Here is a 13219-nt window from a genome sequence, read left to right as displayed (position 1 = left end):
TTGATGACATAATACTAATTCTGAATTATATAAAATTTCACTTTAACGTAAAATGTTGACTACTTAAGAAATTTCAAACGAATGATTTGGAATGACTCAAACGCACTCAGTAAACATAATGTCAACACGAATATAACTTAGTTCTTATAGCATCTGTAAGAGCTCAAGCCCACTGACGGTAGATATTGTCTTCTTCAGGTTTTCTCCTCAAGGTTTTTAAAACTCATTCTCTAGGGAGAGGTTTCCACACCCTTATAAAGAATGTTTGGTTCCCCTCTTCAGTCGACGTGGGATCTCACAATCCACCCCCTTCAGGGCCGAACGTCCTCGCTAACACTCGTTCCCCTCTTCAGTTGATGTGGGATCTCACGATCCACCCCCCTCCTTCAGGGCTTAGCATACTCGTTGGCGCTCGTTCTTCTCTCAAATCGATGTGGGATCTCTCAATCCACCCCCCTTCGGAACTTAGTGTCCTCGTTGGCACTCGTTTTTCTCTCGAATCGATGTGAGATCTCACAATCTACCCCCCCTTCAGGTCCCAACGTACCCACTTGCACACCACCCCCTTTTGAGGCTCAAGGTCCTCGCTGACACACCGCCTGATGTCTAACCTGATACCATTTGAAAACGCACAGGCTCATCACTAGCAAATATTGTCTTCTTTGGGTTTTCCCTTTCGAGTTTCCCCTCAAGGTTTTAAAAACGCATCTTCTAAAGAAAGATTTCACACCCTTGTAAAGAATGTTTCATTCCCCTCTCCAACCATCGTGTTTAAATAAACTTACAAATGTATATAACCAAAATATACATTTTGAGTCCACATTTCCCTAACATGGGACAATAGATATATAAAGTAATTGCCAAATGTATAGTGTTTGAAGCCATTCTCTATTATGTATTATCCTTTATTATCAGAGATAAACAAGCACTTCAATGTACATAATGTGGAAACAAATGTTCAATAAATAAATAAATAACTATGAGAGAGTAAAATAAAAACTAAATATTAAGCACCCAATAGAAAATGTTTTAACATGACTTGTTTGGTTGTCCTATGTAACATGGATGTCTGGTTCTTCACTGTCGTTGTTGCTGTTGTTGGATGTTGATCAACTTGTAATAAGCTCCATTCTTGTTCTCACAAAGGCTCGAATGAGTCCCTTGTTCTACTATCTTACCATCTTGGATCACTGAGATTTGGTCGCAATTTTTAATGGTGGAAAGCCTGTGAGCAACCACCACAGTTGTTCTGTGCTTCATCAGTCTATCTAAGGCTTGTTGAACCACGCGTTCCGATTCGACGTCGAGAGCGCTCGTGGCTTCGTCGAGTAGTAGGATTTCTGGGTTCTTCAGGACTGCTCGTGCAATGGCTATCCTCTGTCGTTGCCCACCCGAGAGTTGGATCCCTCTTTCACCGACTTTTGTTGAGTAGCCTTCAGGGAGAGCACTGATGAAGGTATGCGCGTTGGCGAGCTTTGCTGCTTCGAATACTTCGGCTTCGGAAGCTCCTTCTTTCCCGTAAAGAATGTTCTCGTAAATCGATGTGGCGAAAAGAGCCGGTTCTTGTTGGACGAGGCCTATGTGCTTTCTCAGAGATTTGACCTTCAGTTTTTTTATATCTCTTCCTGCAAGTCAATTCTTTCATGAATCAGAACGTCTATTGATAGATAGCCTGATCTATTCTCATAGATCGAAATAGTCAAAACGTCTCGAGAGAGAAACTTACCGTCAATCATCACCCTCCCAGCTATCGGATCGTAAAAACGCAGTATAAGGGCTAAAACAGAGCTTTTCCCTGAGCCGCTTTGCCCAACTAAGGCTATACTCTTGCCTGATCTCACTTTAAGATTGAAATCTTTGAAGATCAAAACATCTGGTCTTGATGGATAGCTGAACTCGACGTTCTTCAGCTCAATGGTACCCTCCACGACATTTAGCTCTTCACCGACATCGCCCGACACCTCTGTTTGTCGATCCATCACCTCGAACACTGATGCCACCATCTGATTTCCCTTTAAAAGGTCAGGGGCTAGTGCCAAAGTCTCACCCATTGCTAATGCTGTTACTATCAAAACCATGAATGCTTTCATAATAGATTTGAAGCTAGCAAGTCCCTGTCCCATCAAGACCGAACCGTACCTGCATAAATCACATACCGAACCGGGCGATGTAGTTGAGGCAATAGTAAAATTAATTCTGTTTAATTCAAACATGTTCTTAAATCACATACCACAAGGCCAAACCATAAGATGAAAAGATGAAGAACTGCGAGACACCGTAGAATATGCCAGCGATCTGTCCACGTTTAAGTGAACGTCTCGAGGGCTCAACAAGCTCCTTAGCATATAGATCGAGGACCTTCTCCTCGGAACAAAATGCAGCAACAGTTCTAATATTGCCAACTGCCTCACCGGCCAGTGTATTGGCTTTCAGGTATGCTTTACTCAAATTTCCACCATAGCCTTGCATAAAAAGTTTCTAAAACACATGGAAAATGCAGTTTCATGAGGAAATATTCGAAATTTCGGGGAACGAAATAAGCAACTTAGAGAAGTCGTGATAGAAAACCTCGCTAATGTGACCGCTAATGATCAATGGATAAGTAGCCAGGACAACTAAAGTGATTCTCCAATTCAATATGAACGCAATGATGAACGATGCAACGACCAAAGCTAGATTCTGCAGAAGAATTGTCGAGCGGTCGACAACTATAGTTCGTAACAAAGTTGCATCGGTTTCTAGGCGTGACGAAAGCATAGCACTCGTGTTGTCTATATCATCGAACCATCCTATCTCGTTTCTCAACATAGCTGCAAAAAACCAAAAGTTGCTCAGAGAAAACAAGTTTCATGAGTCGCTCAAAATATGTGTTCAGATTGCAGTATACCGTGGAACATCTTTTCTCGAACTCGAAGAGTGAGTCGCTCTCCCATAATTCCGAAACAGAGATGCTCGACTGCATGAAAAATGACGGTTAAAACTGCACCACCACAGAAAAGCAATGAAATCTTCTTGATCTCATGTTGAGTTGTATTCCAGTCCATATAAAAAGCAACAAGAGCCTGAGAGACCCCAAGAGCAAAAAGGGGCATCTGGGATCCAGTAACGAACGCTCCAATGACGCCAACGACTCCATACATCCAATCCGGTCCGACCATGGAGTAAAGTCTTTTTGCTGAAATATGCTTCGGTTTCTCCATTTCCATTCCATCGACTCCAATCCGTCCCAGAGATTCTTTCTCAGAGCGAAAACTCGCACCAAAGCTTGTTGTTGTGCGAGATAATTCTCGCGAGTACTTTATACTACAAGGCCATATTCGAAAACAGTTAAACAAGAAGCATTTGAGAAACTCATTGATTCATGTAAAACGATGAAACGAACTTGAATTTGTCGATTATTGTTGTATGGTAGGCTAAAATGAGAGTGAAATACCTTGGTGGTCGACCCAACTGTCCAATCGAAGGATGGCGTTGCAGAGATGCCGTTTCTTGAAACTGTACAAGTGATGCATAAACACTGTCCGGGTTTGAAATGAGCTCATCATGGCTTCCAGTTTCAACTATCTTCCCCTCTTGAACGACAGCAATCACATCTGCATTCCTTATGGTAGATAGACGATGAGCGACCACTACAGTCGTTCGACCAACCATGACACGATCGAGTGCTTCTTGAACACTCTTCTCGGATTCTGCATCTAGTGCGCTGGTTGCCTCATCCAACAGCAGGATCGATGGATTTTTAACGATTGCACGAGATATTGCAATCCTTTGCTTTTGTCCTCCAGATAATTGGACCCCTCTTTCACCAACCTAGAACAACACATCTAATATTATTTTCAACTCAAATTCTCATCGTTATTTCTCAGAGATGGATAATATTACCTGAGTTTCAAATCTTTCAGGGAGATTGTTTATAAACGATAACGCCTCAGAAAGTTTCGCTGCACGTGTGATGTCCTCGAGCGTAGCATCGTCTTTTCCATATAGAATGTTCTCCCTAATGCTCGTAGCAAAGAGGGCAGGCTCTTGATTGACCAGACCAATTTGCTGCCTAAGCCACTTGAGATCCAGCTCCTTGATGTTATTACCATCTAGTAGAATCTCTCCAGAAATCGGTTCATAGAACCGTTCGATCAAAGATATGACCGTGCTCTTTCCTGACCCACTTCCTCCCACAAGAGCTACAATCTTGCCCGCAGGAATATCGAGAGATAACTTATTAAATATAATTACATCCGAACGAGAAGGATAGCTGAAACTGACATCCTTGAATTGAATATGACCGTCGAGCTTGTTTAGTTTCCGACCAATTTTGGAGCTGCTTTTGCTAACTGTGTTTCTTTCTATCATCTGAAAAATAGGATACGCTGCTGCCTTTGCTCGAACGAAGGCAGAAATATCCGGTGCAGCCTGCCCAAGTGACCTGAAGCAATGTAACCATTAATAATAAGTGCAACCATTAGCATGAAGCTTGGATTACCAGCTCACTAGAATTACGTAGCACTCATTTTGAGATAAGATGAAAGACTTACAGGCCAGAAATGACAACATTAAGCATTGTGGTGAAGGAGTCTCCGCCATTGGCAATACCCTTATGAACAACAATGCTGGTAAACCAAACTAGCAGAGCCCATGACAAGAAAAGAACACAATGCATGGACCCCAGGCCAAGTCCCTTAGCCAGCCCTGCTTTTCTACCATACTTGTAGGTATTCCTGAGAGCTCCTTTGTATAATCCTACAGCCCTTTCTTCCCCAGCAAATGCTTGAACTGTTCTAACATTTCCTAGAATCTGAGAGGACAAAAACAGAAGAAAAGGGATGAAGAGAGCTACAATATACAGCTAATTAAGCAAAGAAAAGGTGGATTTGTTTCCACTCGAATTGAATCATCGACTTTTAGAATGAAAATTGATGCTTTACCCATTGTATGTTCGAATTGGCGAAAAAAAATGCTGCTTACCATTTACTAGTTAACATATTTAAGTTTCCTATATATAATTTAAGGCAACTATAACTCATTTGCTTTCCTGATTGACATTAAATGTGTAACGGCCCAAGCCAACCGCTAGCAGATGTTGTCCTCTTTGGGCTTTCTCTCAAGGTTTTTAAAATGTGTCTGTTAGGGAGATGTTTCCACACTCTTATGAAGAATGTTTTGTTCTCCTCCCTCACTGATGTGGGATCTCACAATCCACCCCCCTTCGGGGCCCAACATCCTAGCTGGCACATCGCCTCATGTCAACCCCCCTTTGGGACTCAGCCTCCTCGCGGGCACATCGCCCGATGCCTGGCTTTAATACCATTTGTAACGGCCCAAGCCCACCGCTAGCAGATATTTTCCTCTTTGGACTTTCCCTTAAGGTTTTTATTTAAAACGTGTTTGCTAGGGAGAGGTTTACACATCCTAATAAAGAATGTTTCGTTCTCCTCCCCAACCGATGTGGGATCTCACAAAACATAAGGTAAATAATAAGGTTTAAACTTTTACATATGTTATTGATCATTCAAAAGTTTAAGCCAACGAGTTAACGTACATATAATCGAAACAATGTCTAGATGAGTAGATCAGAGAAAGTTCTAACCTCTTCAGCAATCTCACCAGCCTTGACATAGGATTTTCTTATTTTGGCAATAAGTCCAATGGTGACAAAGGCATAGAGACCACCAGCAAGTGCAATCAAGGGAACAATAGATAATGTGACAAGACTGATTTGCCATACCCTCACAAATCCAATGATAAACCCTGATATAAACCGGCTTATATAGTGCAAAAAGTTCCCCACCTGCAAAACCCAACAACTCTATCAGGCATTTCATCAAACACCTTAACCGCAACTCATTCGTTCAAGATAAAAAAAACAGAGTAAAGAGATCAAAACAAAACTTCACAATTCTAATGCTAAGAACAACACATCATACTTAAATCTTAGTATTCAAATCAAGAATCAGCTAGTGCAAAAAGTTCCCCACCTGTAGAACCCACTAACTCTTTCAGGCATTTCATCAAACACCTTAACCGCAACTCATTCGTTCAAGATAAAAACAACGGAGTACAGAGATCAAAACAAAACCCAACAATTCTAATGCTAAGAACAACACATAAAAATTAAATCTCAGTTCCAAATTCAAGAATCAGCAGTTTAATTTCTTCGCATCTCAAAATCTAAATTATCTCATAAGAACACAATAAACACTGAAGACCCATCATTAATGGATGGGTTACAACAATAATCGTACAAGAAATGAATACATAAACAACTAAAATTGATTTTTTCAAAAGGGTTTAGATTAATTTGGGAATAAAAGTCACAAAACTGAGAATGAATGAGCAGCCTTACCAACGCAGCCGCGACTTATTTAATGTTCTCAACCATTGCATTTACTCCACACTCGTTTATCAAACCATTATAGAAAGGAAATGTCAGATTCTTTTATGTCAAATATAAATTCACTACCATCCATCTCTAATTGCATTAAATTTTTATTAATATATATATATATATATATATATCATTATTAAATTATTAAAAATACCCGTCAAAAATTAGTTTCAATTATACTTTTATACCAATTTGGATAGTCACACTCTTTTAGGTCATCAATGTTCCATGTCTCGATTTCCGTCTGATATTCTAAATGATTTTCATTTTGAAACGTTAATAAAAAGTTCAAGTATTTCGAAGCTCGTTTAAGAACGATGCATGGTGGGTCGAGGTCGGGTAACATTAAAAACGAGAGATTGTCGAGGTACCTTCTCGGAAATGGCGTCTTGAACAACAACAATATCACTTGTAATAGCAGCAATGACTTCACCAGTTGAAGCTTCAGTGTCAAAGAGGCTAATGTCTTGACTCAACATTGATCTTAAATAAGCCATTCTCATTTTGGCTGCTTGTCTCTCTCCACTGTGCATCCAACAAGCCACCTCTGTATTTACCAATTTTTTATTTTATTTTTTAAATTTTAAACCATTTTTTAATTTAATTTTAATTAAAAAAAAATTAACATACCTGCCCATGATGAGAATAGTATAGCCACACTTAGATATAAAAAATCCAAAGAGTACTGCAAAATAAAAAAAATAATAAAAAATTAGCCTCGATTACTCGAGAATATAATGCATTGACCAGGTCAATAGTGTCGTGTTAAACTATTATCTTTCTGGGTTTTTTAATTTAAGCTTATAAATGTCATTTTCACTTAACGATTGTTTGAAAAAGAAAGATGATTATCAAACGAGTGTATTCAGAAATGTATTTTAGAAAATGATTAGTGATACCCTGCTGAACTATTATCCCGGATTTTACGTAGTGCCCGTTAAACTACAATTCAAGGTTTTTAGTTTCTGGGTTTTTAAATTTAAGCTTGTAAATGTTATTTCCACTTATTCAGTTTCCTTGTTTTGTTACGTTGTTTCTGTAATATAGCAGCTCAAGTCTACCGCTAGTAGATATTGTCTTCTTTGGTCTTTCACTTCTCGGTATCCTCTCAAGATTTTTAAAAAGTGTCTGTTAGTGAGCGACTTCCACACCCTCATAAAAAATGTTTCGTTCTCCTCCCCAACTGATGTGGGATCTCACAGTTTCAAAAACAAATAGTTATCCCGAATTTTCAATGATACCTGTTAAACTATTATTCCGAGTTTTTAGTTTCTGGGTTTTCAAATCTAAGTTTATAAATATTATTTCCACCGACCCGTTTCCTTATTTCGTTACCTCCTGGTACCCAATTATATTATTACCCCGGATTTTCAATAATACCTAGTTAAACTATTTCCGAGTTTTTAGCTTCTGGATTTTCAAATTTAAACTTATAAATATTATTTCCACCGACCCGTTTCCTTATTTCATTACCTCGTGATACCCAAGTAAACTATTATCCCGGATTTTCAACAATACCCAGTTAAACTCTTATTCCAAGTTTTTAGCTTATGGGTTTTCAAATTTAAGCTTATAAACACTATTTCCACCGACCCATTTCCTTATTTCGTTACCTCGTGGTACCTAATTAAACTATTATCCCGGATTTTCAATAATACCCAGTTAAACTCTTATTCCGAGTTTTTAGCTTCTGGGTTTTCAAATTTAAGCTTATAAACACTATTTCCACCGACCCCTTTCCTTATTTCGTTACCTCGTGGTACCCAATTAAACTATTATCCAGGATTTTCAATAATACCCAGTTAAACTCTTATTCCGAGTTTTTAGCTTCTGGGTTTTCAAATTTAAGCTTATAAACACTATTTTCACGGACCAGTTCCTTAAAGAAACTAAAATGATTATGAAACAAGCGTACCTTGGCAACCTTTGGAGCAGCTTCTTCGGGGAAGAGATAAGCCATACCAATGATATTAATAAGCTTCCCAAAGAAGATGAAGAAGACAGGAACAGAAGCACCATGAAGACAAGCTCCAATGGAACCAAAAGCCATGAGAAAATAATCATAACAATCAGCAAAAGCAAAAAGCTTATAAAAAGCAACTTTGTTTTGGTGTTCCTTCTTCTTCTTCTTCACTTTGTGTTCATCCTCCTTGTCCATGGCCTCCTCCTCGTACGAACATGGTGATGATCCATGGCTTCTCATTGTCTTTCAGATCTCTGCAACAATGGAGGGAGTGTAAGAGGGTGTAGGTATTATAAGAGGTGGTGGGAGGTGGATAGGGAGAGGGGAGTTGGAGGGCTATGTTAAATGCACTAAAGAGCCCTTTTGTGAGCTCCTATGTCTTGTGATGGGCAGGTTTTTGTTATAAATGTTGGCTTAACTTTTTGGGTCGGTTCGGTTCGGTTCGGTTTATTTGTTGAATTGTTGTCGATAATAATCTCGATCGCTCGTCAGGTTGGAGGTTGGAGGTTTGAGAGAGAGAAATTGATATGATAAGGAATCATTACAAGGAGAGTAAGATTCGAATTACCTTGTTGATTGAATATCTCAAGGCAAGAACATTGTTTGAGATTCGAATCACTCCACAAGCAAGATTTAATCCGAATCTTACTCCCCTGGTAGTGATTTCCACGTATCATTTGATATCATAGTATATTGTATAATTGATGTCTCTTGATTCATATCAGAAATTGATTATTCAGTGACGTTATTTGAGATTGTGTTTGTTTAGTTTTTGTTCTTCGTGGGTTCGAGTTCGGTAACGACGAAAATGTGAATTTGATTTCTTTTTCGGTTCAATTAATTTTAAAGGATACTTTTGAACTTTGCACTTTGTCTTAAAATTACTATGGTTGATGAAATAATAATAATAATAATAATAATTTTTTTAAAAAAAATGCCGATGAAAAAAGTTAATTATTTATTTCAAAAATATCCTTAAATTTTTAAAATAATTTCTAAAATACTCTTTAATTATTAAAAGTGTTTAAAAAATACCCTTAATCTGAATATGAAGCGTCGATAGACGGTTTTCATTTCTATATATTAACGGTAATAATTTTTTTGAATTTTTTTTATAAAGGTAAAAAAATGTTAATACTAAAAAAAGTTTAAAGGGTATATTTAAAAAATATATATATATATAATTTTTTCAAAATTAATCGACGGTTTTTATAAATTAATTCTGCAGTAAATTATTAAATTTTATTCTCATTTGTAAATCAAATAATTCGAGACGTAGATAGATTTTTTTTAATGCTTTATTTATTTATTATTATTATTATTATTACTATTATTATTTGAAATTATTTTAATGTTTTATTACATGTCGAGCTGCTAATTTTGAAATGATGGGCACGTCTAGGTACAGTTTAATTGAGATCATTTTAGACCTAACGTTCTAAACAAAAATATTATAAAAATTAGAGGTGTACACGGGTTGGGTTGGGTTAAAATTCTTTTGGGTCAGCTCGAAATTTGGTGACCCGAGCAACCCAAATAGAGTTCACAATACATGTTACATTAATAATTAAAATCTCATAAAATCACACTGTATTACTGATATCGATTACAAATGTTAAATATGCTTGATTTTTTAAAAAAGTAGAGCAAGATCGGGTTGATCTGACTAGAGAAATATCAACTCGTAAATCGAAACCCAGTCTAATATTTATGATTTGGGTCGAGTAGACTGAATTGGTCAGATTATAAGGTCATATGAACACTCCTGATTAAAAAAAATATTAGTTAAAAAAGAAAACGAATAACACACTAATTACTATAATTAGAATCTATTAGCATCTAAATTAATCAGTAATTAAAACGAATTAATGACTAATAAATTAATATTTACATTGAATTTAAAAAAATATTAAATTTTTATTTATTTAAAAATATAATTTTAAAAGTATTCATTAAAGAAGTGTGTGCGGTTGGGTTAGTGAATATTTCCAAAATTAAAAACTGAAAAAAATAAAAAAAAATAATAAAAAAATAAAAAAGGAAATTATGAAACAGAAAGTGAAAATTAAAGATGTGTGGGGAGGGGAACAATAATTAGGTGTATAATAATTAAAACAAGGTCCTTCATTTATGCTATTATTACAATTGAACCCACAATAATTAGGTATATAATAATTTCAACAAGGTCCTTCATTTATGTCGTTATTACAATTGAACCCACTTTTCGACATGCTATGTGTGTATCATTGTGAATCACTACTTACCTTTGTGATCGAGTCAACCGCCCCTTAGCCCAATGCTCATGACACGCTACGGAACCTCCACCGTGTCGAGGGACCAAGCAGGACATAGCTAGCAGCATAGGAGCCGACTCGGCAACGAATTGATTTTAATCTTAAAGTTTCGTATGAAATTTGTTTGTGTTTAATTTGGTTTTTGAAAATATAGAAAAGATTCGGTTTTATCGTTAACCTTGATAAGATAATTACGTGTTTTTGCATGAACTATCAATTTCGTCGAATCATACCAGATTTGTAGGGATGTACACGAATTGGATTGGAAAAATCGTTTGGACCTAACGTGTGACGCTCGAGCAGAGGAGAGATACATTAATTGTAACAACTCAAGCCCACCGCTAGTAGATATTGTCCGCTTTGGCATGTTACGTATCGTTGGTAGTCTCACAGTTGTAAAACGCGTCTGCTCAGGAGAGGTTTCTACACTTTTATAAGAAATAGTTTATGGCATCTCACAATCCACCCCTTTTGGAGCCAGCGTCCTCATTGGCACACTACCCAACGACTAGCTCTGATATCATTTGTAATAACTCAAGCCCATCGTTAGTAGATATTGTCCATTTTGGCTTGTTACATATCGCCGTCAGCCTCATAATTTTAAAATGTGTCTGCTAAGGAGAGGGTTTCACACTCTTATAAGAAATGTTTCATGTGATCCCACAAACTACCTTGGGGGACACGCTCGGTGACTGACTGTGGTACCATTTGTAATAGCCAAAGCCCACTGCTAGTAATATTGTCCACTTTGACTCGTATCGTCGTCATCCTTATGATTTTAAAACACATCTGCTAGAGAGAGGTTTCTACACCTTTATAAAGAACTCGTATTGGTCGTAGAAATAGTCTTCACTCTTGGAAGCAAAAAGTAAGTGACGTGACCATGTTGTAGGGGAATGTCAGGGTCATTAGATGCCAAATTCAAATCTCGAATCCTTATCTGAATCTTGAACATAGGACGTTGCAACAAAACATATAGCGTAATAGCCCAAGCTTTAGGCTTTTCCTTTTGGGCTTCCCCTCAAGGTTTTAAAATGCATCTGCTAGAGAGACGTTTCCACACTCTTATAAAGAATGTTTCATTCCCCTCTCTAACCAATGTGGCATCTCACAATCTACCCCTGTCCCCTTCGAGACCCAACTTCCTCGTTGGCACTCGTTTCCCTCTCCAATTGATGTGGGATCTCACAGTATACCCCTCTTTGGTGTCCAGCGTCCTCGCTGACACACCGCCCATTGTGAGATCCCACATCAGGTGGAGAGGGGAACGAAGCATTCTTTAAAAGGGTGTGAAAACCTCTCCTAGCAGAGACGTTTTAAAAACCTTGAGCGGAAGCTCGAAAGGGAAAATCCAAAGAGGACAATATCTGCTAGTGGTAGACTTGGACTGTTACATATGGTATATACTATCGAACAAAAAAAATTAGAGATTTAAAACGCCACTTGCATACTGTTGACTTTTTTAGAAGTCGGGACAAAAAAAACAAAACATAATTTGCGAAGAAAGGTCTAAAAAGGTGTAATATTTGTTAGGTCGTTTCGAACCAAATTGTCTTTATTACAACGCTCAATGGCCCATGAAGGCGGGTCAAGATAGTTTAATGTTAGAGTTTCCATGAAAGTGTATTTTTGTTTCTCTTTTCTTTTTTAAAATAGAACAAAACTATGCTTTCAAAGTTTATGGAATTGTCGATGAAATATCTATGTCGTAATCACGTACGTTTAAAATGAGAACGAGAGTTCAAATTGCTTTAAATAAACAGGTCATCCTATTCTCATAATCGCTTTCATTCAAATGTAGTTTTGGGTCATTCATATACTCTTCCTTTACTCAAGTGTCACAAATGCCTTTAACGTAACAGTTAAAGCTCACCGCCAGCAGATATTGTCCACTTTGGGTCGTTACGTATCGCCATCAGCCTCATGGTTTTAAAACGCGTCTAACAGGGAGATGTTTTCATACTCAATGCTTCATTCATCTCTCCAACCAACGTGGGATCTCACAATTCACCCCTAACCTCTCTAGCACACCGCTCAGTGTCTGACTCTAATACCATTTGTAACAGCCCAAGCTCACCGCTAGCAGATATTGTCCGTTTTGGCCCGTTACGTACCGCCGTTAGCCTCACGATTTTAAAATATATATAATAGGAATGTTTCATTACATTTAAACATTTATTTTTTTTTAAGAAAAAATAAATTATAATTAAAAAAAAAATGATTAAGTTAAGACCTATTAACATAAAATTGAAAGTTTACAGACATATTAAACAATTTTTTAAATTTAGTAATCTATTAATTACAAAAAAAATTTAAAACTCCTCCACGTGTATGCTTATGTATGCTTATGTATAATAAAGATTTGATATCAAAATGACATAAGAAATGTCTCTTCCACGTGTATGCTTATGTATGGTTAATAAAGGGCGCTTTTATTATATGTGGTTCAAAAATTAAAATAATAATAATAAGAATTTATTTATTTATTTATTTATTATAGTCTAAAATAAAAAAATAAAAAATAATGTGCAGCTGTGGATGAGAACAAAAATAAATATGAAAAAAAAAAAAAAAAAAAAA

At 37.0% G+C, this 13219-nt stretch overlaps 1 protein-coding gene across 1 annotated transcript; it reads right to left on the bottom strand.

Moving 5' to 3' along the window:
- Positions 1-869: 869 nt before the first annotated feature.
- Positions 870-8700, bottom strand: LOC111811475 (ABC transporter B family member 2-like). The gene is made up of 12 exons (XM_023698339.1): positions 8298-8700; positions 7013-7067; positions 6754-6929; positions 5585-5785; positions 4533-4792; positions 3883-4423; positions 3434-3810; positions 2888-3303; positions 2569-2810; positions 2231-2478; positions 1727-2139; positions 870-1625 (listed from the first exon to the last, which is right to left on the bottom strand). Exons 1-12 carry the CDS (start codon positions 8583-8585, stop codon positions 1078-1080), a joined length of 3765 nt encoding a protein of 1254 aa, XP_023554107.1. The 5' UTR covers positions 8586-8700; the 3' UTR covers positions 870-1077.
- Between the last annotated feature and the right edge of the window lie 4519 nt (positions 8701-13219).

The sequence above is a fragment of the Cucurbita pepo genome, chromosome LG15 (genome assembly GCF_002806865.2).
Source record: "Cucurbita pepo subsp. pepo cultivar mu-cu-16 chromosome LG15, ASM280686v2, whole genome shotgun sequence".
NCBI lineage: Eukaryota > Viridiplantae > Streptophyta > Magnoliopsida > Cucurbitales > Cucurbitaceae > Cucurbita > Cucurbita pepo.
Note: the sequence above shows the minus strand (reverse complement) of the source record. Positions and strands in the feature narration are given on the sequence as shown.